Below are 25,980 nucleotides of genomic sequence, written 5' to 3' on the forward strand. Positions count from 1 at the left end.
CAGGCAGTAGATTCTTTACTCTGCCGTATGTGTGGATATTGCCACTACTCGCGTTTTTTGACAGCACATATCAGTCTTGCATGATGGGCTTAGAAGCAGCTTGAAGGCAGAAATACTGCTCAAGAATCAACTAGCTCAAAGAGAGAGCAAGAAAAGTGTGGCAGGTTTCAAAACTATATGAAAAAAAGGTTGTGAATGAGGCAGTCTTTCCTAGAATCTCTTTACCATTCGCAGCACTTAACAGCCAGAGGTCAGTTTTGGACAGAGCGTCCAAGCATTGTCAAGATTCAGCTCTTGTAGTGTCATACACTTCAGCTGTTCAATTCTGAGAAGAAGCTAATGAGCCTTGAGGCGGTTCCTGTTGTTTGCTCTTGAGAACAGAGAATTTCTCTTGTCCAACTGGAACGGGCAGAAATGCCTGCTGGTGTGCATTCACGTGTGATGATGACAAACTAGGAGGTCCAGAGGAGGGAAGGGATACAGGCTGCATCCTTGGGAGTTAAAACCACCCTGCTGATGTGCAGAGGGAGGTTGTGTGTGTGTTTGTGGTCCTGCGCTGCATGTTGTGTTGCCTACTCAACTCAGTGACCCCAAGACAGAGTTGGTCTGCAGGTTTAGTGATGCTGCAGGGATATCTATCTAGGCCAGTCAGACACACTGCTTCTGTGGAAGGGTGAGTGGACTGTAAGACTCTGGCTTAAAACTCAAGAGACTAGCCAGCTGAGGCTGGAGAGGGGGGGGGGTGTGCAAATAAGTGCAGGTCACAATTCCCTCCAGCCCCATCTGCACAGTGGCTAGCAGATGCCTGGTTGGAGGGGAGGCAAGGAGAGGCTCAGGTGGATGCTTCAATCTTGCTGGGGCACATTGCCTCCAATGCTCCTGGTCTTATTTGTTTTTTTCTCTTTTCAGAACCAGCAGAGCCACATGGAGGACAGACAGGGACATGGGCCTGATGAATGCCATAGGCCTGCAACCCCGAAACCCCCCCACCTCTGTGACTTCGCAGGGTACCCAGACCTTGGCGCCTCAACTGCAGAATGCTGAGACTCAGACAGAGAGGGAGGTACAGGAGCAGGAATCCGCCTCTGCAGGGACTGGGGAAGGTAGGAGCCCAAGCAATGATTTATCTGACAGAGCTTACCTGGTGAGTGAGGAGTGTCCACATAGGTTCTGCATCCTGTCAATGCATTTGGACTCTCCTGTTGTCTCTTCAGCAAAGATTTCTCCAGCCTAATTTTCCTGTAGCCAGGCCAAAATGATCAGGAGAGCAAATCTCTCCCCATATGAATACAGAAGTTGTCTTTTTCACATGCTTTTAGAGGGCAAAATGGACTCTTCTTCAGATCATTGTGTCTTTGTAGAATCAGCTGTACTAACATCACTCCTCACAAATCTCCTGAACTCTAACCATCAGGAAGGCTGTAAACTGCTAAGAATTATCCTTTCTGCCTCTGTGTTAGAGCTTAGCTTGTCCTTCAACCTCTGCATCTAAAGCCTGTGCAGGCTTCACAAGCTCAGCATCTGGATGCAAGATAAAATACTCTAAATCATTTGTCATAAAGCAAGTATGAGTATTCTGTTTAGTCTGATTGATGAAGGCTGTGATGAGTGTCCAGCTCAGCTGTCCTAAAGTGTCTCTAGTGTTTCCTGGTCCAGGAAAACTTAACTGCATGTAAAGAGCTAGAAACAGGTGATGTGCAATTCCTTAATGATGATAAAATCACTGATCTTTTGAAAGCATGGTGATTTTCTCCATGCTGCTTGTCTCTATACTGTAGCATTGTGCTTGAACCCAACTCTGAAGACTTGGCTGGGAAGGAGCTGGGCAGTATATACATAGGAAAGACAGATAAAATCAAGGTGTTGGTTCATGATGTACCCACTTGGCTTTGGGAAGCAGCTCATGACATGCGTTTTTGTGCCTGTATGCTTACTTGTGCTCTGTCACTCTGAAAGATGCTTTTTGGCACGTGACTCTTCCAGTTTCTGTTGTACACTATCCAGCATGTGTGCTAAAGCTTTGTGTTTCTCTGATCTCAGCTCTTCTGGTCAGTTAAGTGGCAAATTCCTGACCTGTTGGGGTTTCCCATCTGTTTATCTCAGCAGAGCTGGGATGAACCTCTCTGGAAGGTTAGTACAGTTGAGGGCATGTGAATAAGGCTGGAATGTAGGACGTCTGGACAAATGCTGAACTTGTGGGAACTGGTTCTACCACTGAATGTGGTACGCAGACTGAGAACATCGTACAGTGTGGGACCTTCTTGCATCAAGGCCATGACGTCTGATGCTGCAGGCTTGGGGGTCTTTCTCTGCTCTGTTAAACCAGTTCTCCAGTGCTTCTCTCTGCTGCTGTTCTGCAGCCATCTGAAAGTTCCATTATCTTGTTCTTTCTAATTAATGTTTCAATCTTCAGATCTAGATTATGGCTTTAAACTAATTAATGAAATGGGGAAGGGTTGTCCTTTACCACTGCTTTGGACAGGGTATCTCTACAAAGGAGCAAAACATGTAGAATTTGGAAGAAAAGGAGCGTAGATAACAAGCCTAGGACAGAGACTTCTCTTTGCCTCCCTTTCTTGCTTGGAAGAAGATTGGTGGGTTCCACATCTGGTATGATTTCTGGCTCAGACACTGACTTATCGCATGTCTCCTTGTAAGTGCCCTCACCTACAAAATGGGCTGTCACACTCCTGTCTACTATATAAGGATCTTCAGAACAAAGTAGTTATTCTGGTATGGACATATGCGCTGTATATGAGCCAAGTGGTCTTCCCCAGTAGTTGATCAGTTCTTACGCCAGTTGCACCCTCAGTGGAAATTCCTGTGCAAAAGCTCCAGAGCAGCTCAAAGCAGGGAGCTGTCAAGAGACTAACTATCAGGAGTGTGTAGGATCCAAAAAATCTTTGTAATCCATGACAGAGGAAGAGTACGAGGACATATCATGAAGCAGAAAGACAAATTTTCGACTTCTGTTACCAACACCTCAGCCATGGGGCATCAGTGGTCTGGTTCATCCAGGAGTCTTTGTGCTTCACATTATACTTGAGCCCCGTTGCATTGCTTGTGGCATTCAGTGTGTTCAGGCAGGCTAGATTAGATGTTTCACTGCTTTTCTTATGGTTAATTTGCCCACTGTACCTACCATAACTCTTTGCCTGTTGAAAAAGAAACAGTGTTCCCTGAGAGCAGGATCTAGATGTCAGGGATGCGAAGCGGAGGGGGGGGACGGATGACTGTGCTACGACTAGGTTGGTGTGTGACCTAGGGCAAATTATTAATCATCTACCAAATGGGAATAAATCTTCCCATAGTACAGTACACCAGGGGCTGTGGAGATTAATTAGTGTTTTGTATGGGGCTTTGAAGATGTAAATCACTACGTAAAGGCTTAGCAGTATTATCAGCAGCAGAATGGATAAATCAGATGTGATTCTAATGTAAAGGAAAGTATTTTAGTTATCACCTCGTCGTTAGGGAAAAAAAACAAAACAAAAACAAACAAACAAAACCCAACCTTGACTGTTAAAAAAAAAAAAAAAGTAAAAGGAAGGGTAGTGCTACCCCCAAGAGTGGGTTTCTGTCCTATGTCCTGTCAGCCTTGCCATTGTGGGGAATTCTGGCTCCGGGCATTTCTTGCAGATACGTGCTTACTGTACAAAAAAAAAAAAAGTATGCAGAATTGCATCAGAAATCTAATTAAGCTCTGTGCGGGTATAAATAGTTTCCTTTTCTCATGCAAAGCTCTGCGGGGACTTTGCTGTTCTGATTATCTTTCTACCTCCTTTGGAGGAATGAGTATATGATGACTTTATTAGAAGTGAATCCCTCTAATGTCTGTATCTCTTTGTTTTGCAGCAGTTGATAGCTGCCTTGTGAACTCTGCTCCCGAGCCACACATACACCACAGGAACTTAGAGTTGAGACAAAACTAGGAGAGGTACCAAGAAATGCCTCAAACAGTGTTTCGGCTGTCTCCTACTTTTTTTTAAGCTGACAGACCTAGTGGCAATTGTGATGGAGTTGTAACTTTGAGGCACTCTTAATTAGAAATGTCTTTTGGGAGTTACACCTACTCTTTCCCTTGCAAATGGACAGGCGTGATGGGGGAGGGATCTGTATTCAACTGGCAAATTACATGTCACTTAACCCAACAAAAATTCCTAATAAGATTTAATGGCCGAAAGCTTTAACCTTTAGCAATTGTAATTCTCAGCCCAGACTGGGTCAGACTGTGGCTGCCACTGTTCAGGCTGCTGGATCTGTGGAGTAGGGTGCAAGTGGCAGTAACCGTCAGGGACAGTGCTACAGGCAGAGGGAAAGGGACTTTTGCAGAGCTTCAGGACACTTGTTTGATTGTGTGCCTATGCTGTCCCCTGGCTATTGACAGTATATCAATACATCTTTCAGGTAATCTAGTTGTTTAAAGAACAACTGTCCCAACTGCTTTCAAAGGTTGTAGCAGATACTTTTGAGAAGGAAAAGGGTTGTAAAATGAAGGTGTGGCTTTGTGGGATTCACCGTGTTCAAACTTTAGTAGTGAAAAGACAGCACACCGAAGTGAAACTTTCCTGGTATAAGCAAAGCATCCTGAGGATGCCTGAGGAGCACTTAGAAGCAGAGTCACTGTGCATGCGTGTGATGCAACGTCTTTAATCTGAGACATTGGGAACAAGTGTCGGGGGGCTGCATGGGTAGGAATACTCTGTCCCCAGCTGAGCCTCAAGAATGCTAAAAGGAAACATGTTGTTTTACATTAGCTGAACGCATTCTTGCACTGCTGTTGTCAGATGTGATGTGACCTTTGTTTGATTAGTGTGGAAATGGGAACCAGGACACCAGGGATCAGCCTCTAGATATGCCTCTCATTCTCCAAGTAGAAACGTGGGTAGATCCCTTAGCCTTTCATCTGCCCGTCCATCTGTAAAATGTGTGTCATATGTCCTATAGAACTGCAAATTTCAGTTTCTCTTTAAAGCCCTCTGAAAAGTACTACCTAAAAAATAGAATCAGTTTCTAGAAGCATGTGCTACGCAAGCCTTTATAGTGTGAGCTACTCCAAGTACCTGGCTCTCTTGGGATTAAATTTTGGGGGCTACTTTTAAACTCTCGTTACAGAAATAAGTTTCACTCATACAAATCACCAAGGTGAGATACTGTGAAGAAATTTGTTATGAGTCAAAGCAGTCGTGTCTTTTCTGAGTTCTGTGTAGTTGTTTGGATTAGCTACCTCAGAAAGGAAGTATGAATATGCTTCTGAGCTTGGTTGGGGAGAAAAGTAACTGGTAGTATTTCTTCTGGCACTAAGGGAGATGTGATTATTCATAGCTGGTTATGCTGTGCTGTGACCCTCCCTTTTCCATTCTTAATACAAGGAGTGAATTCATTTTAAAATGCTGATATTTTTGTCTTTGAGTGTCTGAAATAGTGGGTCAGCTCACACCTCAGAGCTATTATTCCATGTTCTGTGAAGATTCCGCAGTGCTTACTCTTAGTTCTAATTTTGAAGCTTTGTTTTCAAGCATGGCTACTAACTACTGCTGGTTTTAGAAAGAGGAAAGCTGAAAATAGGAAAAAATATGAGAGGAATGTCAGTATATGGCACAGCCACAGAGGAGCCTGATCTCATCCTTGCTTCCGTGGGCTTTGCTCTTTATCGGATGTGTGCCATCCATGCCCAGAGATAAACAAGTTGTAGTCCCCATAAGTACTTCAGAGACCACTTCATTTAAGAGTGGAAGTCCTTCTGCTTTATGCCCAGCTCCACTGAAAGTTTGCCAGATGTTTCGCCTTTGTAGTCTTCTGTGTCAAACTCTTGTCTCACTGGAGTAGCGTGGCAGAGGGCTTCTAGAGACAGATGCATCAGCTAGGGAATATTTTGTTAAATGTTGGAGGCAGTCAGCTGGATTGGCAGAAATCCTTTGGTCTTCAGTATAATTACTCTCAAGAGTAAGTAATGTTTTGTGTCTGTGTGTGGGATAGATGGGGTTTTGGACCTCTGGAAAGGTCACTTCGGTTAGAGTAGAAAAGGTTTGTAGGAACACAGCACTGTGGACACAACACTAATGCTTAATTGTATTGTGGAATGGAACTGTGGGTGATGCTTTTCTGTCCTGTCAGGCACAGAACTTGTGTCCCTGTCCAGAAAAAGATGGAAACTGTGTCTCAGGATTGCTTCCTGCTCTGTGATGGATTCTGATACAGGGACAGCCTACATGGAGGGAGAATTGGCAGGTGTTATGCTTACATTGATATTTGACATACTGTATCTGGAGCTGTTAGCTCAGTTTTCTAGATTTTGTCTGTAGTGCTCTATGAGATTTTTCTATTTTTATGACCCTAGAAGGTAGGCTTAGAAGAACGAGAGCTTAAGATAAAGGATTTTACAGAGCCTGGGAGATCAGAATGTAGTTCCGAGAATGAAATGAGAGAAGAGAAGAGAAATTGTGTTGTCCATGTGGAGAATTAGATGTCTTGTCACTTGGCCTACTCCTGCACAAGCTCATTTTCATGCTCTGGATACACCTTATACCCTTTGGAGTCTGAAAAAAGTGTCATGAGCATGGGGTTTCTCTGTCCTGTTTTTGTTCACCTGGTGGCACAGAGAATGGGGTTTAGCCACTGCAGCATTTTGAAACTTCTAGCAATCTGAGGTGTGGGGTTTATGGCATTGCTGCTGTTTTGGGTAAGTGGCTGTGTGCACACTCTGAACCTCCACCAAATGGAAGTTAGCTTATTTCACTTGCACGGAGTACTAATGTAGTCCGCATTGGCAGCCTGGTGAGAGAACATGTGTGGGAGTCACCAGGCAGTAGAAATGGGCTGTATGTGAATCTGTGCTGTAGCTCAGCTCAAGGCAAATCGCGCAGGAAGCTTTGCTCTGAACCAGTCAGGCGAAGTCATTGTCAAAACCTGAGGGGGAAAGAGGGGAGGACAACCCCCAAAGCAGGGGTGCTTATTGGCTGCTTGAATGGTGAGGCTCATTTCTGGCCCTCGATGGGCTGTCTTTCTGGAATTTCCAATGCTGCTGTATCTCTGTGCTCGTAATCTGAAGGCTCATGACTTACTGATTTCTGCTGTGGCATCAGCCCTTGCCTGTTTTCGGAGCAGACAGATGCCTCAACTGGCAATTCAGCCATGGCATGTGGTAACTGAGGGGCAGGGAAGAGCAGGGGGTGCTGTGGTGTGAGCTGCCTGCGTAGACTCCTATGGTGAAGTACATTTGTTATGCTGAGGAGCACTGGCTGGGGATCCTTGCTGAGTTGCTGTTCCAACGCTCCTGTGTTTGGCTAGTTTATAGTAAGTGATCTGTCAAGAGCACAGTACCTGCTGTTTCAGGACTTGCATGGCGAGGGCTGGCTGGCGTGCCTCTAAGCCAAGTTGTGCATCTTGGCTTTCTCAAGCTTCTTCTCTGGCCTGGCCAGATGGTTGGTAACAAAGTGCTTATGACTGTGCCCTCAGAAGGAAGCGATGACTGAATCCAAAACCATGCTTCTCAAACCTTCCACTTCTGCTCATAATTAATGTTTCAATATTCCCTGGCATGCACGCTTTTCAACTGAAGTTTCCAGTCTAATAGCTGCTTGGGTCTGTTCTCAGTCCTCATGCTGGTCAGCCAAGTTCCTACTCTGTATATCAGCCACATCCTAGTTCGTGCATCAGCCACATCCTGAACAGGATTTCCCTGCTAGAGTTGTGGGTCAGGCTCTGCCCAGGGGGTATTCCTGCTCACTCCTCTAGGCTCTGCTCCGAGTTCTTGTGTGGTTACTGGTGTCTCTGTGGTCTCACTGATGCTCTAACCATGGAGCTATGTAATTGCTCTATGTATAGTGGATGCAGCAGGCTTACTACATTTGTAGCAGAAAGGGACTTACTCGTGAGAATTAAATTTGCCCTTAATGCCCATAGTAATTCTACAGCGGGGCAGTATGTCAGCAGACTTGCTTGAAGACGAAATTAGCTGTACCCTGTGGTGGAGGAAGCTGGTGGTGGTTGATGCAAGTACCATTCAGCCCATGAGGAAAGGGAATAAGCTTGTCACTGACTGACTGCATAACACGTTAACAGCTTTAACTATCTTGCTTTTGTTAAAAAGAACCTCTACAGTGGCATGATGTAGACTGTGCTGAATACCCCAGCTCCCATGTTGGATACGTGATCTCCACCCCACAGCCCCAAGCAGTTTTGACTTCCTAGTCAGTGTGGCATTTTGGGTTTTATTGTGTTTTAACTCCTGCCTACATCTAGTCTTGTTGACATTCATGTTCATTTCCTTGGTGCCAGGCGAGCTTATGGCTTTCTCTTCTCCTCTAATCAGCACTGCGATAGCTTCATGGAGCTGGGAGTGAGATTTATCTCTTTAATAAGAATCATCAGGATCCCACTGTGGAATGATTCTAGCAGTTTATGATTACAGATTGTTTTCTCCAAATGGTCTGGGTAAAGTTTGTAGCAAAAGGAGGATGCTGGGAAACAGAACCGGGCTGAACCTTCCTGCCATGGGGATTTAATCTACTTGTGCTATTTTTCTGTGAGATTTTGTTCTTCAAAAGTAATCTTCAGCAACCAGGGCATCTGACGATGCCTCAGAGCTCAGTGTAGCCTGATTACAAAGGGAAAACTCAGAGATAGAGTAGACAAAGACTCTAGGTCTTAAGAGATGGTTTTTGCATTCCTCAAAAGATATCGGTCAAGGGGAGGAGGAGCCTACAGACTTGATCTTTCCTTGATCATAGGTGATGTTGGAAGCACAGACCATGTTCTGTAGCTGCTGTCTGCTCTTGGCCAGTTGGCTATGTCTTCCCTGATACTGGGGAGATTGCCATCATGTCATATGCCTGGGGTGTTCTCAAACAGGTGAAGCAGGAAAGGCCACAGGACTCTCTAACATCATGGTGAAGCATTTGGTTTATTGCAGTGCAAACTGAGGTTTTTCTTCCTGCCCCTGTGGGACTGGCTGGACTGCCTCTGCAGCTGCGAGAAAACAGACTGCTGCTTTGACTTCTCTTTTTTTCCCCACCTGTATGGCTAGATAAGAGCTGCTTCACCAAGGGTTGGACATGCAAGTCTGTGAAGGATACCTGTGGGAGCGGCCAAGATTTTCTTGACAGAGTTCCATGCCTTTCACCAAAAGTTATGGAAATAAAATGTGGGGCTCCCTCTGGAACAAAACCCATCTTCTGTTGCAGCACATGTGCAGTGTGTGATGCATCCACCCAGCATACTTTCTCTTTGTGTTGTAGTTTGCCTTGTGCATCAAAGTTGCTTCTGCTTTCTCTTGCAGGTGAAGGTCCAGAATATGGGGCCAGTGGGGAGGATGCCCTCAGTAGGATCCAAAGGCTGATGGCAGAAGGTGGCATGACTGCTGTGGTCCAGAGGGAGCAGAGCACCACCATGGCATCCATGGGTGGCTTTGGCAACAACATCATTGTGAGCCACCGGATCCACCGCAGCTCTCAAACTGGTGCGGAGTCCACTGGAGTTGAGGGCACATCATCACAGCAGTCCACCTCACAGCAGCTGGCAGCTGAGCTGGAGGGACGGATCCTTTCAGAGTCTATGCAGCTGTCAGAGCATGGTCTGAGCCCGCGGACAGCCCCTGGCGGGAGTGAAGGACAAAGCGCTGGTGATCTGGACCTGCCAGAGCAGGCCCAGTCCTCCATGGACATTGAGGGACCAATTGAATACAGTGACCTAACTAATAATAACCATCTTCCTGACAGTACCAACTTCTATAGTAATGACAGCACCAGTGGGGAGTCACGGAACAGGTAGAGATTGAGTTGTGTGTTGGTGCTACCCTTGTACTGCTCAGCAGAGACCTGTACCTCACATCTGGCCAGGAGCTGGAAGAGTAGGGACGTGTGGCTCTGACAGGATGCTGGTGGTTCAGAGGGCTTCTCTATCCTGGGTGAGTGGGAAAGGATAAGGACTGCAAGGGAAGCCATGGGGCAGAAAGCGTACTTAAGTTCCAGCATTCCCAGTGCTGAAAAATTAACAGGAATATGAACCATACTGGCTGCACATCATGCAGATTTTGAAGCCCCCTGCGATCCCCTGAGCTCATCCCTAACCCTGCAGTTTGGTCAGTGTCATCCTTTGTAAAGTTTCTTTCCTTTCCTCTTTCTTGCCCTTTTATGCCCAGGGGCTGATCAGTAGAGTGAAGAAAGGGAAGGGGGCCTGCAGCATCCTTCTGGAGATAGGCAGTCCTGCCAGGCAAACCTGGGCGTGATGCTCCAGCTCCATTACTGGAGTGGAGGAGTCTTCCAGGCCACAGTCCCACTCTGTGGCACAGCACTGCTCCCCCCTCAGAACGTGGTGTTCTGAGACCCGTCCTGCCTCCATTGTGGTCTTTTCTGGGAAGAACTGGGCTTTGCCAAAACCTGCATGGCTCAGGATCTGCTCACAGGTGAGGGATCTTTCCTTTTTAGAGAGTTAGTGTAGTACTTGGCAGGAACCTAAGCAGAGCTGCTGTGTAGATGGGTAGAGGGACAGGGGCTACTGCTCTCTAGTCAGGATGCAGTTCACACAAGGATGTTCTAAGCTGTGCCAATATTAACATGAATGAGCCATTCCAGTGGTTTTATGGTGCCAGGACTGAGCTACATCTCCTTGGCAGGGGGCAGGAAATGTCTTTCAGCTCCAGGCCAGGGTGTGAGGTATGAGTCTGTGATGTAAGGTGTTGCATGTGAAATCTTGACCTTGTACATGTAGTTTCTAGTGGAGAAATCAAGGCTCTGATATTTTGTTTTTAGTCTCAAATGTGATTTTCCTTTTCGTTTGTAACTCTCCATCCCTAGCAGGCTCGTGGAGGAAGGACGGGGAGAGCGTGAGTGCTAACGAGGGAAACACCAAAGATCAATGTCATTAAAATATGACAAACCCTTGCTTGACCTACTGTCTTCATTTGTGTGATGATTGTCTCTGTGTTCGGCCTTGAGGTAGGTACATCCAGCTCAGAAGCTCCAGGTAGCTTACAAATATTGGATGATGACCACCCCCTTCCAAGGAAGAAAGCAGGCTCAGCCTAAGGGTTGGAAACCCAAAACTGGGAAACAGGGAAGAGCGTTTGCGAGTCTTGATTGCAAATCGCCTTTTAACCAATGTGGAGATGAACAGGGACTTGGGCATTTCCCATTGTTCAAGTACTGCATTGGGGAGAAAGGGAAGCGTTTCTACTATCCCATTTAAAAAGGTATGTAGAGATGTGGTACTATCTTAGGCAAGAAGAGAGTGGTCTGTCTTGCTGACCTCCCAGAGCAGAAAAGGGGTGCGGTATCTGGCTGTAATGGATAAAAGAATGTGTGCCCCAGTGTTACCACTCTGCGGTGAGGGATGCTTCCCCTGCTGTCTGAGCACCTGCCGGCAGCTGCTGTGCTCCTGCCTGGCTCCTCTAGACTCTGCGCTGCAAAGACATTACAATAAATAAGGCTGTCATTAGGCAGCACTCAAGCTCCCAGTCAGAAGAGTCTGTTAGAGAACATTAAGCAAATCTTCTCTTAAATCACAGCCTGGAAATGAACCTTAAATCAAATCAGCTGCTGCCAGGCCTCATTGCAGAGTGTTAATGAGGCTCTAAAACCTGCCCCAAGCCAACCACATCCCTGATCTGACAGGAGAGCAGCTTGAAAAACGGGATTCCCTTGTGTGGCGAGGAAGGTTTCATGCATCCCTGTATTGCCTCGCTGTGGGGTGGCCTGAGGATGTGCTGGTACTTGGGAGCCGAAGGAGCTATGGCTCAGCTGAAGACTTGGGTAGACAGGGCGGTGCAGGTCTAGGCAGAGCTGTTTACTGCTCTGCTTGAAAACAAACTAAAACACAGCCTGGAAAAAAACTGCTTCTGCTTCAGCTCAACCTGGCATCTCTTCTTTCCTCTCGCTGTGCAATTCCTGGAAGAGTCTTGAGGCCCATTCTTGGTAGATGTGTTGCAGAGCATTTACAGATGTCCATTTCCATAGCCAGAGCCAGCCTACCTACAGAAAAATTTCCATCATGGTTGGAGAAAGGTCTTCTGGTATGCCTCACTGTAGTGTTGGCAGATTCTCAAAGGCCTGGCGTGCACCATTGCTGGGCACTCTGGCCAGGGTGCTGTGCAGAGGCCTGAAGCCTGCTCTGCTGAGGACTTCCCCTTGGTCCAGACCTGCCCCCATGGAGACGGTGACAGAGCAGGTAGCGAGCTCCAGTGGGAGCAGGAGCAAATCACAGCTGCCATCTTTGACATCGGCTCAGGACATCTCTGAAGCTCCAAAGCAGCTTTTCATTCAAGGCTTGTCAGGGAAACTCTTCCAGATGAGGTAAGGATGGAGGCCTGATCTGAGCAGGCAGCTTGACTTTTCTCCTAACCCACTTTGTAGCTCTGGGCCAAAGGCTGGTAACAGCTGCAGCCCGACTCCTGTGTTCATACAGGCTTTAAGCAGGATCCATGGGCAGGGTGGGTGTGGGCGGGCTTAATCTTCAGATGCAGCCTTGGACATGCCTTGTAGATGACCTGCTGTGGCCACACAACTAAGCAGATGCTCTCAGTGGTGGTGGGCTTGTATGTAGAGAGCACAACACTGGTTTTGAGTTTCAGACCTATAATCTGCTGAGCTCAGTTTCTGTCCCTGCCTGAGACCTCATGGATGGAGCTGGGTGGGTGGGAAGAGGGGGGACAGGAGGGAAACTTGATCATGCTTATGCCATGGGCTCACCCCCCAGCCCCCCAATGCAATTTATTTCTTATGCCTTCCATGCTTCTTGTGGAACACAACTCTCTCTGCCTTGGAGCACCCTGTTCTGGCCCAGCAGTCTTCCTTGGTTGGTTTGGTCAAGGCTGAGCTGACTTGTACCCTCGAGCAACACCCTGTGATGACCTGAGGCCTGGAGCCCTGTGCAGAACAGGAGGCCGTGGGATCGCCCACGTCCAGGACAAGCGCAGCAGTGGCACAGGGCTCCTTCCCCAGACCTCGCAGCTTACCTGCTCGCTGCAGCCTGGTAACGCAGCACAGTGTGCAGGCAAATGCCCTGCCAGGAGCAACGTGGAAATTCAACAAAGAGCTACCTGAGGAAACCAACCCGGAGCTGTGCATGCTTGCTGGCCCAATTTAGGAGGCAAAATGAGAACTTCGCTGCTTAGGAGCAGGAAATAATCTTAAAAACCAAAAGCTTTACTCAGCCGGCCTTAGCCTGTCAGGAGCCTTTAAACGTGCTAACAAAATCCCAGGGAAAGGAGAAATTCGGTGCAGAGAATTTTATTTAGCTTTCAAAAGGCTTTTGATAAAAGTCCCTCACAAGAAGCTATTAAAGAAACTTAGTCACTTCAAGGGTGAGGGGTAGAGTCCTCCTGGAGGTGGAAGCTGTTTGAGGTGGGAATTGGAGTCAAAAGTAACAGCCAATTCTTGGCGTGGAAAGAGGTTAATGGTGGGTTGGTCAGGTTCGGTAGGAGCCAGTGTTCTCTGAAAGCCCTAATGAGCTGGAAGAGGAGGGGAACAGCTGAAGATGCAAGATTATTTAGGTTAGCTAGGAAGAGAGAAGGTGCCAGAAGCCTGGGGCATCTGGAGGAGGTAATGGTTGGAGCTGCTGTGCTGGAAGGGGGCTTTTGTATGAATCCTTCAGATGGTGAACCTGCACAGGCACCGCTGTGCCTGTGACCAAACCAGCTGGTGAGCACTGCCTGGAGGGGAAACCTGGGGTCCTGCAGGGGCTGCTGAAGCCCTGGCAGGTGCTACAGCAAAGTGGTGAGACCTGCTTGTCCCTATGAGTCCTGTTTGCTGCCCTCTCTGCTGTGCTGGCCTGTTGCTCCATTTCCAGCCACCTCCATTTGACTCCTCCTGGAAGTTCCACACCATACCCACATGTGACTGGTGTGGGGTGATCCTATGGCTTGGTGGTGCTGGGACCTTCAGCTCTACATGACGGCCAGGAGCTGTGCTGGGCAGGGACCAGGTCACAGCTGGGTGCATGGGGAGCCTCTCCCCAATGTTACCGGTGCCGAGGCTGAGCCCCATAGCCATCCCCTCCCCTTGGGCTGCTGGCCGGGGAGCAGCTGCCCTCTCCGCTCAGTCCCAATCTGTCAGAGAAGCTGTTCTCCAACAGGAAAAGGCAAATTAATTAAAGCATGCAGCATGTGAGCCATTCCCCTCTAATTGGGATCTTGGTGTGCGGCACGTAAATGTCATGCCGCCGCTGCCTCCGTGCAGAGGGGGCCCTCGGCACACGAGAGCGGCTGGGGGGGGGATGGCAGCCCTTCATTTCCAGCTGCCAGCCAATTAATGTCAGTGCCCCCGGGAGCAGAGGGCTCTCTCCCCTCCCTGCCCTGCTGCCGCTGTGTGGCTCCCGCTGCGGCAATTGGCGGGAGGCTCGTTACAGCCCGCTCGGTGCGCTCCAGCGAGCGCAGGGATTTGCTTCCCCACAGCTTCTGGAGCAGAAGCACCTCTCATCTCTTCTGGGTTAGCTCCCTCTGCTCCTGTTCGTTTTGCTTTTCAAGTGGTTGTTGCTAGCGTGCGGCACCAGTAGGAGCTGGCGGGGATCAGGCTGTCCTCCCCGGGCATCAGCTCCCTTCCAGCCAGGAGCTGGTGTGCCAGAGAAGGCACCGTGAGGCTTCTCCTCCGCCTCCCATCTGAAAATCAACACGCTGCTGCTCGGCCTCCGAGCACCCACCGTCTGGGCCAGGCTCCTCCAGCTTGGTGGTGCCACGTGGGAGGGACTGGGACCCCCAAGCACTGCATGGGCAGGGTTCAACTGACTCAGTGAGACAGGCAAAGGGTGAGCGATGGGAGATGTGAGCCCAGCAGGGAGCAAATGCCACCCACTGGAAGAGGCAGCCAGACACCGAGGTCTCCAGGAGGACCCGTTGCTGGAACTGGCCCAGCATGTTGTGTGGAGAGCTGCAGCTGGGCTCTGCCGCCCCACTGAGCCTTCTCCAGCTGTGGCTGGCAGGAGGGTGAGCTCTGGGCTGGCGTATGGTTTTTGGCAGCCGTTGAGGTTTCCCTTTCTGTCCTTGCATCCAGCCCTGGATCCAACCGGTGGAGTTGGACTCTGGAGTCCTTGCTCTTTCCAAGCTCAGGAGACCCCTGAGGCTCCCTGACCCTCCACCTTTACCCTCTGAGCTCCGAACTCCAGCTGTACAGAGGCTGGGCTAAATAGCAGACACTGTGCAAGCTGTGCAAAAACATGAGATGTCGTAGGAACTTAGGCTCGGTCCTTACTATTTCTTAAGCTCAGCTACACGTCCAGGCCCACATTCCCACCCACGCAGGTGCTGTGGGTACACCACTGCTACGGCTGTCCCCAAACCCTTCCTCTGTGCCACACGAACGGCAGACCAGCAGAGGTCTAGGTGGGATGCCTGTCACTTTGGGCATTGCTTGGCACACAGGGCAAAGGCTCTCCTCCTGTCTGTGCTGCTCCTTGTGGCTGCTGGGGGAGAGTGACGTCTTGAACACTGGGGAGAAATCAGGAGACCAGGATGGGCTGGGGGGAGAGGTAGGGGGCTCTGTGGCTGCTCTCTTGTGAGTAAATTAGGGGAAGGGAGAAGAGGGGAAAGGGAGCAATAGGGGTTCGGCTGACAGTTCCTAATGTGCAATGGGCCCAGCACAAGTGTGATGTCTTAAACGAGCTTCAGCATCCCTTACCAACACGCACAAAGCATCTATACCCAGAGAGCCTGCTGCAAGATGGCATGCTGCTGTCCTGCCTCTGCCCTGCCAGAAATGCCCCTGCCCAGACCATGGGGGAGCAGAGCCGGGGCCCATGTCTGGCCCCTTCCCCTGCATCCACGCACGCAACTGTGGGTGTGGTGGTGGGCTCGGGGGCTGCTCTGGGCTGGTAGCCGCCGGGGTGATTTCCAGGCAGAGAGGAGGGTACCTGGGCAGGGGCGTTCGCTGTGCTGCCCCGAGAGCAGCCCTGTGCTGCTGGGGCTCTCTGATGAACCTCCATCTGTGACCTGAAGTAGAGGTGCCCCAAGGGCAGGGGTGCTCTCCTGGGCTGTTTGAAAGGTTTGATGCTCAGCAAACACGGGCTTATGGCCCCCACGGATAGCTTTTGTGTATGAACCTGGGTTAAGTCGGTGCAGAGATGAAAACATTTTTATCCTCGAGACTTTTGTGGCATGCGATTGCTGCCTCAGAGCAGGGAAAGCATTGCCAAGCCGTGGCCCTTCCTGGCGTTTAATGCTGGACCCCTGATAGCATCATAGCTATTAAGCCCATCCCTCGATCCCCAGTTCAATCATACAATAATATCCTGATAGGATCGGGGCTGGCTCTGATGGCAGATGGGCTCCAGTCCTTCCTTCGGTGCAGCGCGGGGCGCTGCCACCCTGTCGCAGGGAAACTTTAATTTGCAGATTATTTGCTTTCACGGCGGGCTTTGGAGGGGGCGGGGGGGGAACGAGCGAGTTCCTGTTATCAGGGTGGTGGTTGCTGGCTGCTGCCCAGGCACCACTGACAGCAAGAGCCCTTTGCTGGGCTCTGTCACGCTTTGCTGGCTGGTGTCCAAACCCAGCTTCTCGCCTTCCCCCTGGGCCCTTGTCAAACCTCCCCAGGGCGCTGCAGCCATAGCTCTGCCCTTTTCCCTGGAGGGGGGGGGGGGGTGGTGGTGTCATTACCCCTGGATATACTCGCTCCTGCCGGGCAGGGCCGTACCCCTACTGAGGTGGGCACCCATCCGTGGGGTCCCCTGCCCATGCTCCATGCCTGGGCAGGTGCCACAAACTCTATCCTGCTGCTGCCGGCGCTGCTGTGGCTGCGGGCAGGATTGGAAGAGGCTCAAAGGGGCTAATGAAGACTGACTGGCAGGGACTGGGGATGCTGGTATTAAGGCGTTTAAGTGCTACAGCAGCACAGAGGGCTGCACTTATCTGTCTGCCCACTGCAGAAGTTCCCAAGGAAGCCCCGCCAGCAGCCCCCTGCTAATCACCGACATCAAAGCAAACACTAATTAAAACAATTATTTAGGGAGGGATTGAGGCTGGTCCTGCTGCACTGCTGAGGGGGGGCCAAGCACAGCCACGAAACAGTGGCTTTTGGGCTGCGGGACCCAGTGTGACCAGCAATGACAAGTGGCGCTGGGAAGGACAAAGTGGTTTTGAAGCGCATGGGGAGTGCCTAAGCCATGGGGCGCAGCCTGCGAGGAGGAGGAGGAGGAGGAGAGCCGAGCATGCAGAGGCAGCAGTAACCTCTTTTCCCGCTCCACTCTCACTCAGCGCGAGGTGCTGCCCTGCACCCGGCTTTCCCCACCCCGCTCCATCTCCAGTGGGAGCGAGGATCCCACACCGGGATCCACCTTTTATTTCAAAGTCATTCAAGCTTATCTGCAGCGGCCCTGGCTCTGCCGGAACAGGCAAATGCCACCCTTGGGGTAGGGGGGCACAGGCTGCTCCCCCCGGAGCCGCAGCCCCAGGCTGAGTGGTTGGCAGCACTCGGGGTGCAGTGACCCAGGAGAAGCCCCAGAGATGGCTTTGCTCTGTAGGCGCTGAGGGGTGGCTAAACCCAGCATTGTTTTTTTGATGAAACCTCAGATTTGGTTGACAAAGGTAGCTGCGTTGGCATAATATGCTTAGGCTCCTGTAAGGTATTTGACATAATACTTCCTGACAGCCCGATCGGAAATTAGCCCTATACAGCACTCTGTGGGTTTAATGCGGCTAAGTGCAAGGCTGTATGTTTGGGGAGGCAGAATGTAGGTCGCGGTGGTGAGACAGGGCTGCGCGCCGCAGGCGGCCAGGCGAAGGTCAGGGTGGCTGAGGCCCCAGGGGGACAAGTGGCACCAGTGGGTCCCATGCTGCGGAGAGGCTGAGCTCGTTGCCTAGAAGTTACTTTGGAAAGCAAACTTGGGGAATAGCTCAGCTAAAACTCCACCGGGACTCTGAGGTGCCACAGAAGAGCCGGCTCGTTGACACCATCAGTAAACCACCCAGCAAGTGAAATTCCTGTCCAGGTCCCACACGCTGCTCCCTGCCTCCGTGCTGTCTTGGCTTGCGCTTGCTCCCCACAGACACTTGCTGCAGGCTCAGCAGGACGGGGCATCTCCTCCCCCCAGGTTTCTCCAGGCTCCTGTCCCCTGTCCCCTTCCCTGCCCTTTCGCCCTTACCCCCCTAGGTGATTTTTTCTCCTCCTCCTCTTTTTCTTTCCCCCCTCCCCTCTGGAATGTTATTTATCTTATGGTCATCAGCGAGCATGGGCTTTCCTTCCGAGGAGCGCTGCCTCCCGCACAGTTAATGGGACTGGTGGGAGCAGGACGGTCTGGAGATGATGCTCACTGCGGCTCAGCTCTATCCACAGAGACACCTTGGGGTGGTGCAGATTCAGATTCTGCCATCTGAGAGCAGAGCAGAGCCAGTCTGTGAGTGCCCGTGTCCTGCCTGCACCGTGGTGAGGGGGGACACATTGGCCATCTGAAGTGTTGCCCTCGGGCCCGCTCTGCATGGACCCACCCCGCTGCCACCAGCCCCAGCCCCGCTGCCTGCACAAATATTAGCTTAAGGGACGGCCAACAGCCCTGAAACCGCTGACATTCCTCCCGCCTCAAGCAACCCCTGCTCCATCTTCATCAAGGCTGTTTAAGGCCGTCCAGATGGCCTAATGGACCTCATCAAAGTACAATTTGTATCGCAGTGCGCGGCTATTTGAAGCATCCCAGCTCAAGGCTGGCGGTAACGCTTTGGCTGGGCCAGTGGCACGTCTGCCGCAATTCATTGGGGAGGTGATGGATGGAGGGACAGTGCTCTGGAGCCCGGGACGGGGAGGCTGGTCCACCACCTGGGGGGTGAGGAGGGACCCTGAGGGCTTTTGCGTGGAAGCTGGTGGGCTGGTGCTGGTTGGGTCCCCCCGAGGGGTTGGCAGCTATTGCTGTAGGGGTGGATGCAGATGCAACAGGTCCTGTCCTTTAGGAAACAGCTGGAAAAGCCCTTTGAGCCCCTGCAGAAGCACGGGGTCTGTCTTGGCAGCTTTCCTGGCCGCAGCTTGCAGCCTTGCCGGTTCAGTGCCGGCTCTCTGCAGACCCAATGGGTTGCTCCTCCCTACCAGCATCTTTAGGTCTTTGGGGGGATTTTGTTAAGAGCTGCTTTGCTTTGCTCTGCACTCTCTGGATAGGCTCTGTGTGCTGCAAGGGTCCTCCCACACTGTCGCCCACAAGGGTGATGTGCTCCTGCCCCATGGCCAAGGCGAGAGAGGTCTTGTCCCCTGTGCTGGCGCTGCTGCTGGGTCTCCAGGCGGGGTCTCAGGCCCTGAATAGGTGGAATAAGTAAATTTTCATAAAATAGTTTTAACCTTCAAACAAATAAAACCACAGCTTCTTACTTTCCTATTTTGAAATATCAGTCGGATGATGGATTTTTTAATTTCAGTGATAAAACCTATTTAGGGTCAGGTACTCAAGCGGGTATGAATTAATACAGCTCATCAGAGCGCAGTGTCCCTCCATAGAAAAATCCACCCTCAAAATGTGTTGCTCTGACTCAGGTAGCTCTGAAAAATCCATGAAAATAGATTTTTTTCCCCACTTTATGGTAGCAAGAGGGGAACCTAATTACTTTTTCACTGTATTATGGGAGTGCCTGCCATCCCACTCGGCAGCAGCACCTGGGGGATGCTGGCACACCACGGTAGCGGGGAGGGAGAGCAGCGCCGACACGAGTGGCTGCGGGGGCCGATGCACGAAGGGAGACTGGAGGAGCTGGTTATGGGTGGCTGTGCCACCGAGCAGCAGCTGGCAAAGATACAACCAGAGCGTGGGGAGAGGGGTGCTGTGAGCTGGGGTCTGAAAACATCCCCCTCCTGCGGTGACCTTGGCCAGGTCCCACCTGAGCGACGGCGGCTGTTAACACCCCGTCTCCAGTGAGGTAGCTGGAAACACTTGTTCTCTGGAGGTTTTGGCAGCTCCTCTCCTCGCAGTCCAGGTCGCAAGGCCATGTGCCTGCTCCCCCCTCGGAAGGGGGTCGTGGTCCCTCACTGCCCCCACAGAATCACAGAATTTTCAGAGTTGGAAGGGACCTCTAGAGATCACCTAGTCCAACTCCCCTGCTAAAGCAGGATTGCCCAGAGCACATTACTCAGGACTGCATCCAGGCGGGTCTTGAAAATCTCCAGAGAAGGGGACTCATCTGTGCCTGGCTGGGCCCCTGCTCTGCCCGGCCCTGTCCCTCGCTGAGGCTTCGTCCTCCAGCCTAATCACCCGGGGGCTGGGAATTAAGTCCCATCACAGGCTCATTTTCATTAAAAAACCCACCAGGCTGGGCTGGGATTTTTATTTGTTTTGCTGATGTGAGTACCCACCTCCCCACCCACAGCTCCCCCAGACCCTGCTCAGGGCAGAGGGGCACACTCCACGCGGGTTAATGGGCTCCCACGGGTGCCTTTGCTCTATGCAGTGCCCCAAAAATTCCCCAACCTCCATCATCCCTGGCCCGGGCGGCTGCTCAGCCAGAGCATGCTCCAGCTACTGGGAAAGGCGGCTGCAGCGCTGCACCTGGGCATCCCCCCTGCCACCAGCAAGGATCGCGGGGATGGGTCCCCGCGGAGAAGCACTTTGGCCCCTGCCCGGCTGGGGATCACCAGCCAAATTGCCGGCTTGGGGTGGGCATGGGGCCAGCGTGGATCAGGAGCTAGCCGAGCTGCGGGGAGGAGGAGGAGGAGGAAGAGGAGGGCTGCGTGTGCGTGTGTGCAAGGGAGTACCCGTGGAAGGGAGAGGATGGATGGATGGAGCTGGACTGGTGGCCTCCTGCCCTCCTCCTCCTCCTGTGCTCTCTGCCCTGAGATGCCTTATTTAAACAAATGATGCAATTACTGGGAATTAAGGGGAGGTGAGGGATCGATGCCAAAAGAGAGGCTGCTCATTTCCAACTTCCCCAGATCCTCCAGGCTTTTCTGTATGCCCTCTCCCCCGCTCTCGAGGCTTCTCTTCCTCCCAGTGAAATCGTGGGAGGGATGGAGACCCACCTCGCTGGAGGCTGGTTCCCTTCTCCCTCGGTGTCTTCTTCCCTGACAGCGTTCGTTCTTTCAGCGACTTCCTGACTGTTAAGACCCCTTGCGGCGGCTTGTACCCATGTGCCTCCACCTTCCCCGGGGTCCCTGGCTCCGGGGTGAGTGGTCCCGGGGGCTGCAGGGCTGTGCCTTGCAGGCAGCCCCGGCCGCATCGCCCTCCCGCTCTGCAGCAGCCCCCTGCTCGCCTCCCAATTCCCCGGCAGACACAGTAGGGAGATTATCGTAATGATGTCCGACAAGGCAGTATCAGGAATTACGCTGATAAATCTAAACAGACAGCTTATAAAAAAAAAAAAAAAAAGAAAAAAAGAAAACACCAACCCACAACAAAACAACCACAACTGAGTCCAGGGCTGTAATTTAATACAGGGTTATTATCCTGGCCGGCAGAGAACAGAGCTCTTGCATCCTGCAGCCCTGAGTCTCCTCCGTCCCTGGCTCTGCCTTGAGAAATGGCCTCTTGCTGTTACAAAAAGGCTTCGGCCAGGTTTTGGCTTGGGGCGGTGAAATCTCCTCGGCCAGTGCTGGGGCTGTGGGTGGGGGGTACAGACCCAGGGCTGAATGGGAGACACCAATGGCAGCAAGCTACCTTCATCCCCGCAGCGGGTGGCAGCTCGGTACCCATCGCCAGCCCGCCCTGGGCGCTGGCGTGGGGTCTTCTTCCTGGGGAAAGCTTCAGTGGGAAGAGGCTGTGGAGGGGGGGTGAGGTGTGGGGGGTGTGAATGCCGGGGGACTGCCCGCCTTCACGGGATGAAGGCAAGTGACCAGGGACCGGGTCCCTGCCCCGCGGCAGCCCCACGGCGGGACTGGGTCCCTGCCAGGTGCAGGGCAGGGGCGGCATCTTTCTTGGGAAAGAAAGGATCTGCTTCGTTCTGGCTGTGTTAAATGCTATCTTGACAGAGCAATTGCTGACTGCTTTTTTTTTTGACCTGCTGTGGCTTTTGCTGCTCCTCTTGGTTTCCTTCCCCGTGAAGGGGACTGTAGGTAGCATTAACATTAATGAGGGGTTGACGCGAGGTAAATATGTGTGTGGGGAGCACAAACCCTATCCAAACGGGGGGGGCGCTGAGCTTGGCCGCCTGGGGTGAGACGCACACACATAGAGCCCTTTGTCCCCCAACAAATGCCAGCAATTACCTCAAACGGAGGGAAACGCACCTTTTTAATAGAGCCATTTAAAACAGTGGGTACGTTAAAGCAAATATTTTTTTTTACCCTGCGTGTGTATTAAAAGGCAGGCTCCACCAAGCTGCTCGGTGAATTAAATCTGATGGCAGAGGGACTGAGCTGCAGGCAGGGCTGCCAACTCCCTGTCCCGGGCAGGAGGAGAAGCCCGGGGGGGGGGGGCTGCAGGATGTCCCGGGACGGGGGAACTTGGGTTTGCCTGCGTGCCCCCAGTGCAGGGACCTGGCAAGCCACGAGGCGGCTGTGCTGGGTGGTCCGGTGCCTGTGTGGGGCTGGGTCTCGTCTCCTTGCTGGGGATGAGTTTCTCCTTCCGAGTAGCTGCCTATACCAAAGGTGGTCTTGGCTCCATGAAGTTGGTGGGCTTTTGGGGGCTCCGTCCCCCTGCAGCCTGGGGGCTGATGGACCAGTGTCTCCCGCAGCCACCCTCGTCCCCTGCAGCTCTGCAACAGGCGCTGGCACCTTCTGCAGAACCCACCAGCCTATGGGAATGATAGAGGCTGACCTCCCGAGCTGGAAGGTGTCGACATGGCAGGTAGCCCAAAAGCCTTTGGAGGGGAGGCGGCAGCAGCTGGGCTCTCGCACTGCCCAGTGGGCTGCCGGGGACCCCGCACTGTGCCGGGGAGGGAGGCCGAGCACTCTCACCGCTGGGGATGGAACTGCTGCAGGTGTAAGCATCGGGGTTAGTGAATTTGTGGGTCAGCGATTTCAGGAATTAACGAAGTAGCAAATTAGAAAATGAACAAGTTAGACTAACCTGTTAGAGGGGCTTGAGCCCCTGTTTGTTTTCTCCCTGATGGCCAGGCAGGGAGCTGTGGGGGAACGTAGCCGGGAGAGGGGCCCGGGGAGCACGGCGGCCGGCTGCCGGCAGCAGGCAACCGCAGGCAGGCACGGTGTTCCACCACACACCAGCTGGCTCCGAGGGCCAGACCTGGCCCATGGGCACAACGGTCACAGGGGAGATGTGAGGTCTTCTGCGGTGGTGCGGGAAGCGGCAGGGGAGCCGCTCAAACCTACATTTCCACTTTCTTTTTATTTTTCTCCTTTTTTTTTTTTATGGATAATAGGTATAAAAGAAGTGATTCAGAAACACTTTCCCCCTTCCATTACCCAGAAAGCAAATAAGAGTTGCAAGAATGAGGACTGCAACAAAACAATTATATTGAAATATTCGAAGTCGTGCTTATATGGCAAATGTGACAAAATTGAGCGCAACCTTAAAATAGCAGCAGAAGCAGCAATCTTTTAAAACACAAAAAGCAGATGATTATTGACTGACGAGATTGCAGCACGCCAGGCTGGGCGGCAGGCTGTTGTCTTTAACTCTCTCTCCAGAGGTGTGTGCTCCCTGTGCCTCCCCGAAAGCCGCAGCGGCTGTGGGCTGTGGCGGCCCTCACGCTTTTGAGGAGCTCAAACGATCGGCAATGCCCAACAGCCAACTTTCGGAGGGCTAACATCAGGTCAGAGGAAGTCGAAAATTTCGCCTGCTGTGCTCCCTCGCATGCGTTAGGACAGTGATGTTTGCGGTTGAGCTGAGAGCACGGGTGTCTGGCGGTCCCCTGGCATTTCAAGGATGCTCACGGGCCGGTGTGAACTGCCGGGCGTGGGAGGATGACATTCCACAGTAGTCACAAAAAATCTTCTTCACGCTCACCTGGCTTCCCTGCATGGGCCAGAGGAGCCGTACCCCACTTTCCCGGCCGTGCCCCCGAGGCAAGCTGGGGCCGCTGGTGCCATCGTCACCTTGGCTGCTGGGGCCGCATCTGCTGCGTGGCTAAACATAGTCACCCGCTCCCTGGGGCTGGGGGTCTCGCATCCTTCGCTGGTGCTAAAAGTGACATTTTCCAAATAATGAAAGAATCTTTCATTACCCTGTCTCTCCAAGCAGCCCGGGAGGCTGGGAAACAGCTGAGCACTAAGTGATGTGTCTAATGTGGCTTCAGCATCGGTATTTTTGTTCCTCCGTCTCTGGTCCAAGCATTCCATGAAGCATGAGATGTGGCTGTGGATGACTCCTGGGGGCCTGGCCGAGGCAGGGGAGCACGGCTGGGTGCCTTCGGTCTCCTCCTCTCTCAGGAAGGCTGCAGCAGCCCTGCTCCTCCTTGGGCCCTGCAAGTCCTCCTGCCCTGCTCCCCTGCCGCATCGCTTGCTCCCTGCAGTGTGGTTTTGTCCCAGCATGTTTTGGGTCCTGGCTCACCCCACATCCATGAGTGACTGCCCTCCTGCAGAGCTTATGTCCGGAGCACTTGTGGGGCCATGTGTGCCTGCTGCTGCCCTGTGGACAGCCGGGATGAGGGGGAAAAGGCTTTTCCCTGGGGATGGTGCTTGATGAGGAAGAGGAGGACTTGTGGTCACACCATCCTGTGCCTCCTCAACTGGGAGAGCAGCCATGGGAGGCTACAAGCAAACGTGGCCTGGGAGTGATATTTATTTCAGACCCTTTAAAGTCTTCTAAGCCCCTTTACGAATGTGCCATCCCGTGCCCTTAGGCAAACTGTTAGGAGAGAGGCAGGCGACCACAAGGTGCTCTCCCCTCTCCCATCTCCCATGGGGAAGACGCTGGCCCAGGGGGTCAACCCATGTTCCCTGCGGGCTCTGTCTCACCCACCAGCACGTGCAGGGCAAGAGCCCCCCCATGGGTGGCATTGCCCGGTTGTCTGCAGCTCTGGTGCTTAGACAGCTGCCTCCTCCAGGCAACGCCAACTCCATGCCAGCGAGCGAAGGGGCTGCGTGCCTGGGGGCTCACCCTCCACCCCAACGATCCCTCCAGGGTGTCTCCTCGCTTGGCCAAGTGCAGGCAGAGCGGCTGCTCCCGCTCCCTGTGTCGACGCTTCAAAATGCTCTCACCGACTGCTGGGCGAAGCCTTTGCGCCTGTCTCCCCCGGCAGGGTGATGCTGGAGGGCTGAGCCTTTCTCACTGTCACCGGCTGGTTTTGCTCTCTCTGCCTCTCCCCTTCTGAGTTGGGTTTGTTTTGTTGTCGGGCTGATGATAGACGGATTAGCATTTCTCACCAGGCTGACTACCGGAGGGTTATTAAAAGTGATTTGCAATGTAAATAATACTTTCATCATCAACCACATTTTCTTTAGACTAGGGTTGACTTTTATGAATATTAAAGCCACGTGGATGGGTTCAGCGAGTCTGTGGGAGTACGTCTGTCGGAGGGCGGGGGGCTGCCTGCCTGCGCTGCTCTGGGAGAGGCAATCTGGATTTGCCTGAGGGCAAAGGGATCGGGTGCCGGAGGGAGGGAAGCCGAGCGTGAAAGCACGTGTGTGTGTGAGGCAGAAAGAAAACTTGAGGGCCTTGGAGAGGGACAGAAAGAAAGGAGGGGGAGCATGCGAGTATACATGCACGAGAACATCTCTCTGTGAGCACGATGGGAGGCCAAGCTGGGGCCGGGGTGTTTTTGCTGGAGACCAGTGGGTGTTGCTGGGCTGGGGAGGGTGCGTGGAGGGAGGGGGAAGCCTGGCCAGAGCTGGCAGCGAGCGGGTTTGTCCCCGTCAGCGCCTGGTGCCAGAGGTGTGTGTCTGAACAGGCACGTGGCCCGTGTGCTGCAGGGATGGGTGATCACTGCTTCTTCACCTGCAGAGTCCCTGCCGTGAGCGTGGGGCTGCAGGATCCCCCAAATCCCCCCAACAGCCCCAGGCTGGCGTTATGTTGTGTACCAGGAGCTGGTGCTGGCTGCTGCCGAGGCTGCTGCGGGCTCTACGCTGCATGTGTGAATACAGTTACTGGGAATCTCTCAGGGATAATGGGCGGATGTTCCTGGGACTGTGGGGGAAACCACAGTAAATGACCCGTAACTGCCTTCCCCACTCTTAAGACGTACCCATCTCCTGA

General features: G+C 52.4%; 1 protein-coding gene across 1 annotated transcript in view; it reads left to right on the forward strand.

The window, feature by feature from the left end:
• Positions 1 to 10,883, forward strand: part of AMBRA1 (autophagy and beclin 1 regulator 1) — a 137,453-nt gene extending 126,570 nt beyond the window's left edge. The window contains exons 17-18 of the mRNA XM_082484831.1: positions 910 to 1,103; positions 9,281 to 10,883. Of these exons, the coding sequence (XP_082340957.1) occupies positions 910 to 1,103; positions 9,281 to 9,771 (685 nt within the window). The 3' untranslated portion in view covers positions 9,772 to 10,883. The remainder of the gene's footprint in view (positions 1 to 909; positions 1,104 to 9,280) is intronic.
• Positions 10,884 to 25,980: the final 15,097 nt, after the last annotated feature.

The sequence above is a fragment of the Vanellus vanellus genome, assembly GCF_965231255.1.
Source record: "Vanellus vanellus genome assembly, chromosome: 6".
Taxonomy (NCBI): Eukaryota; Metazoa; Chordata; class Aves; order Charadriiformes; family Charadriidae; genus Vanellus; species Vanellus vanellus.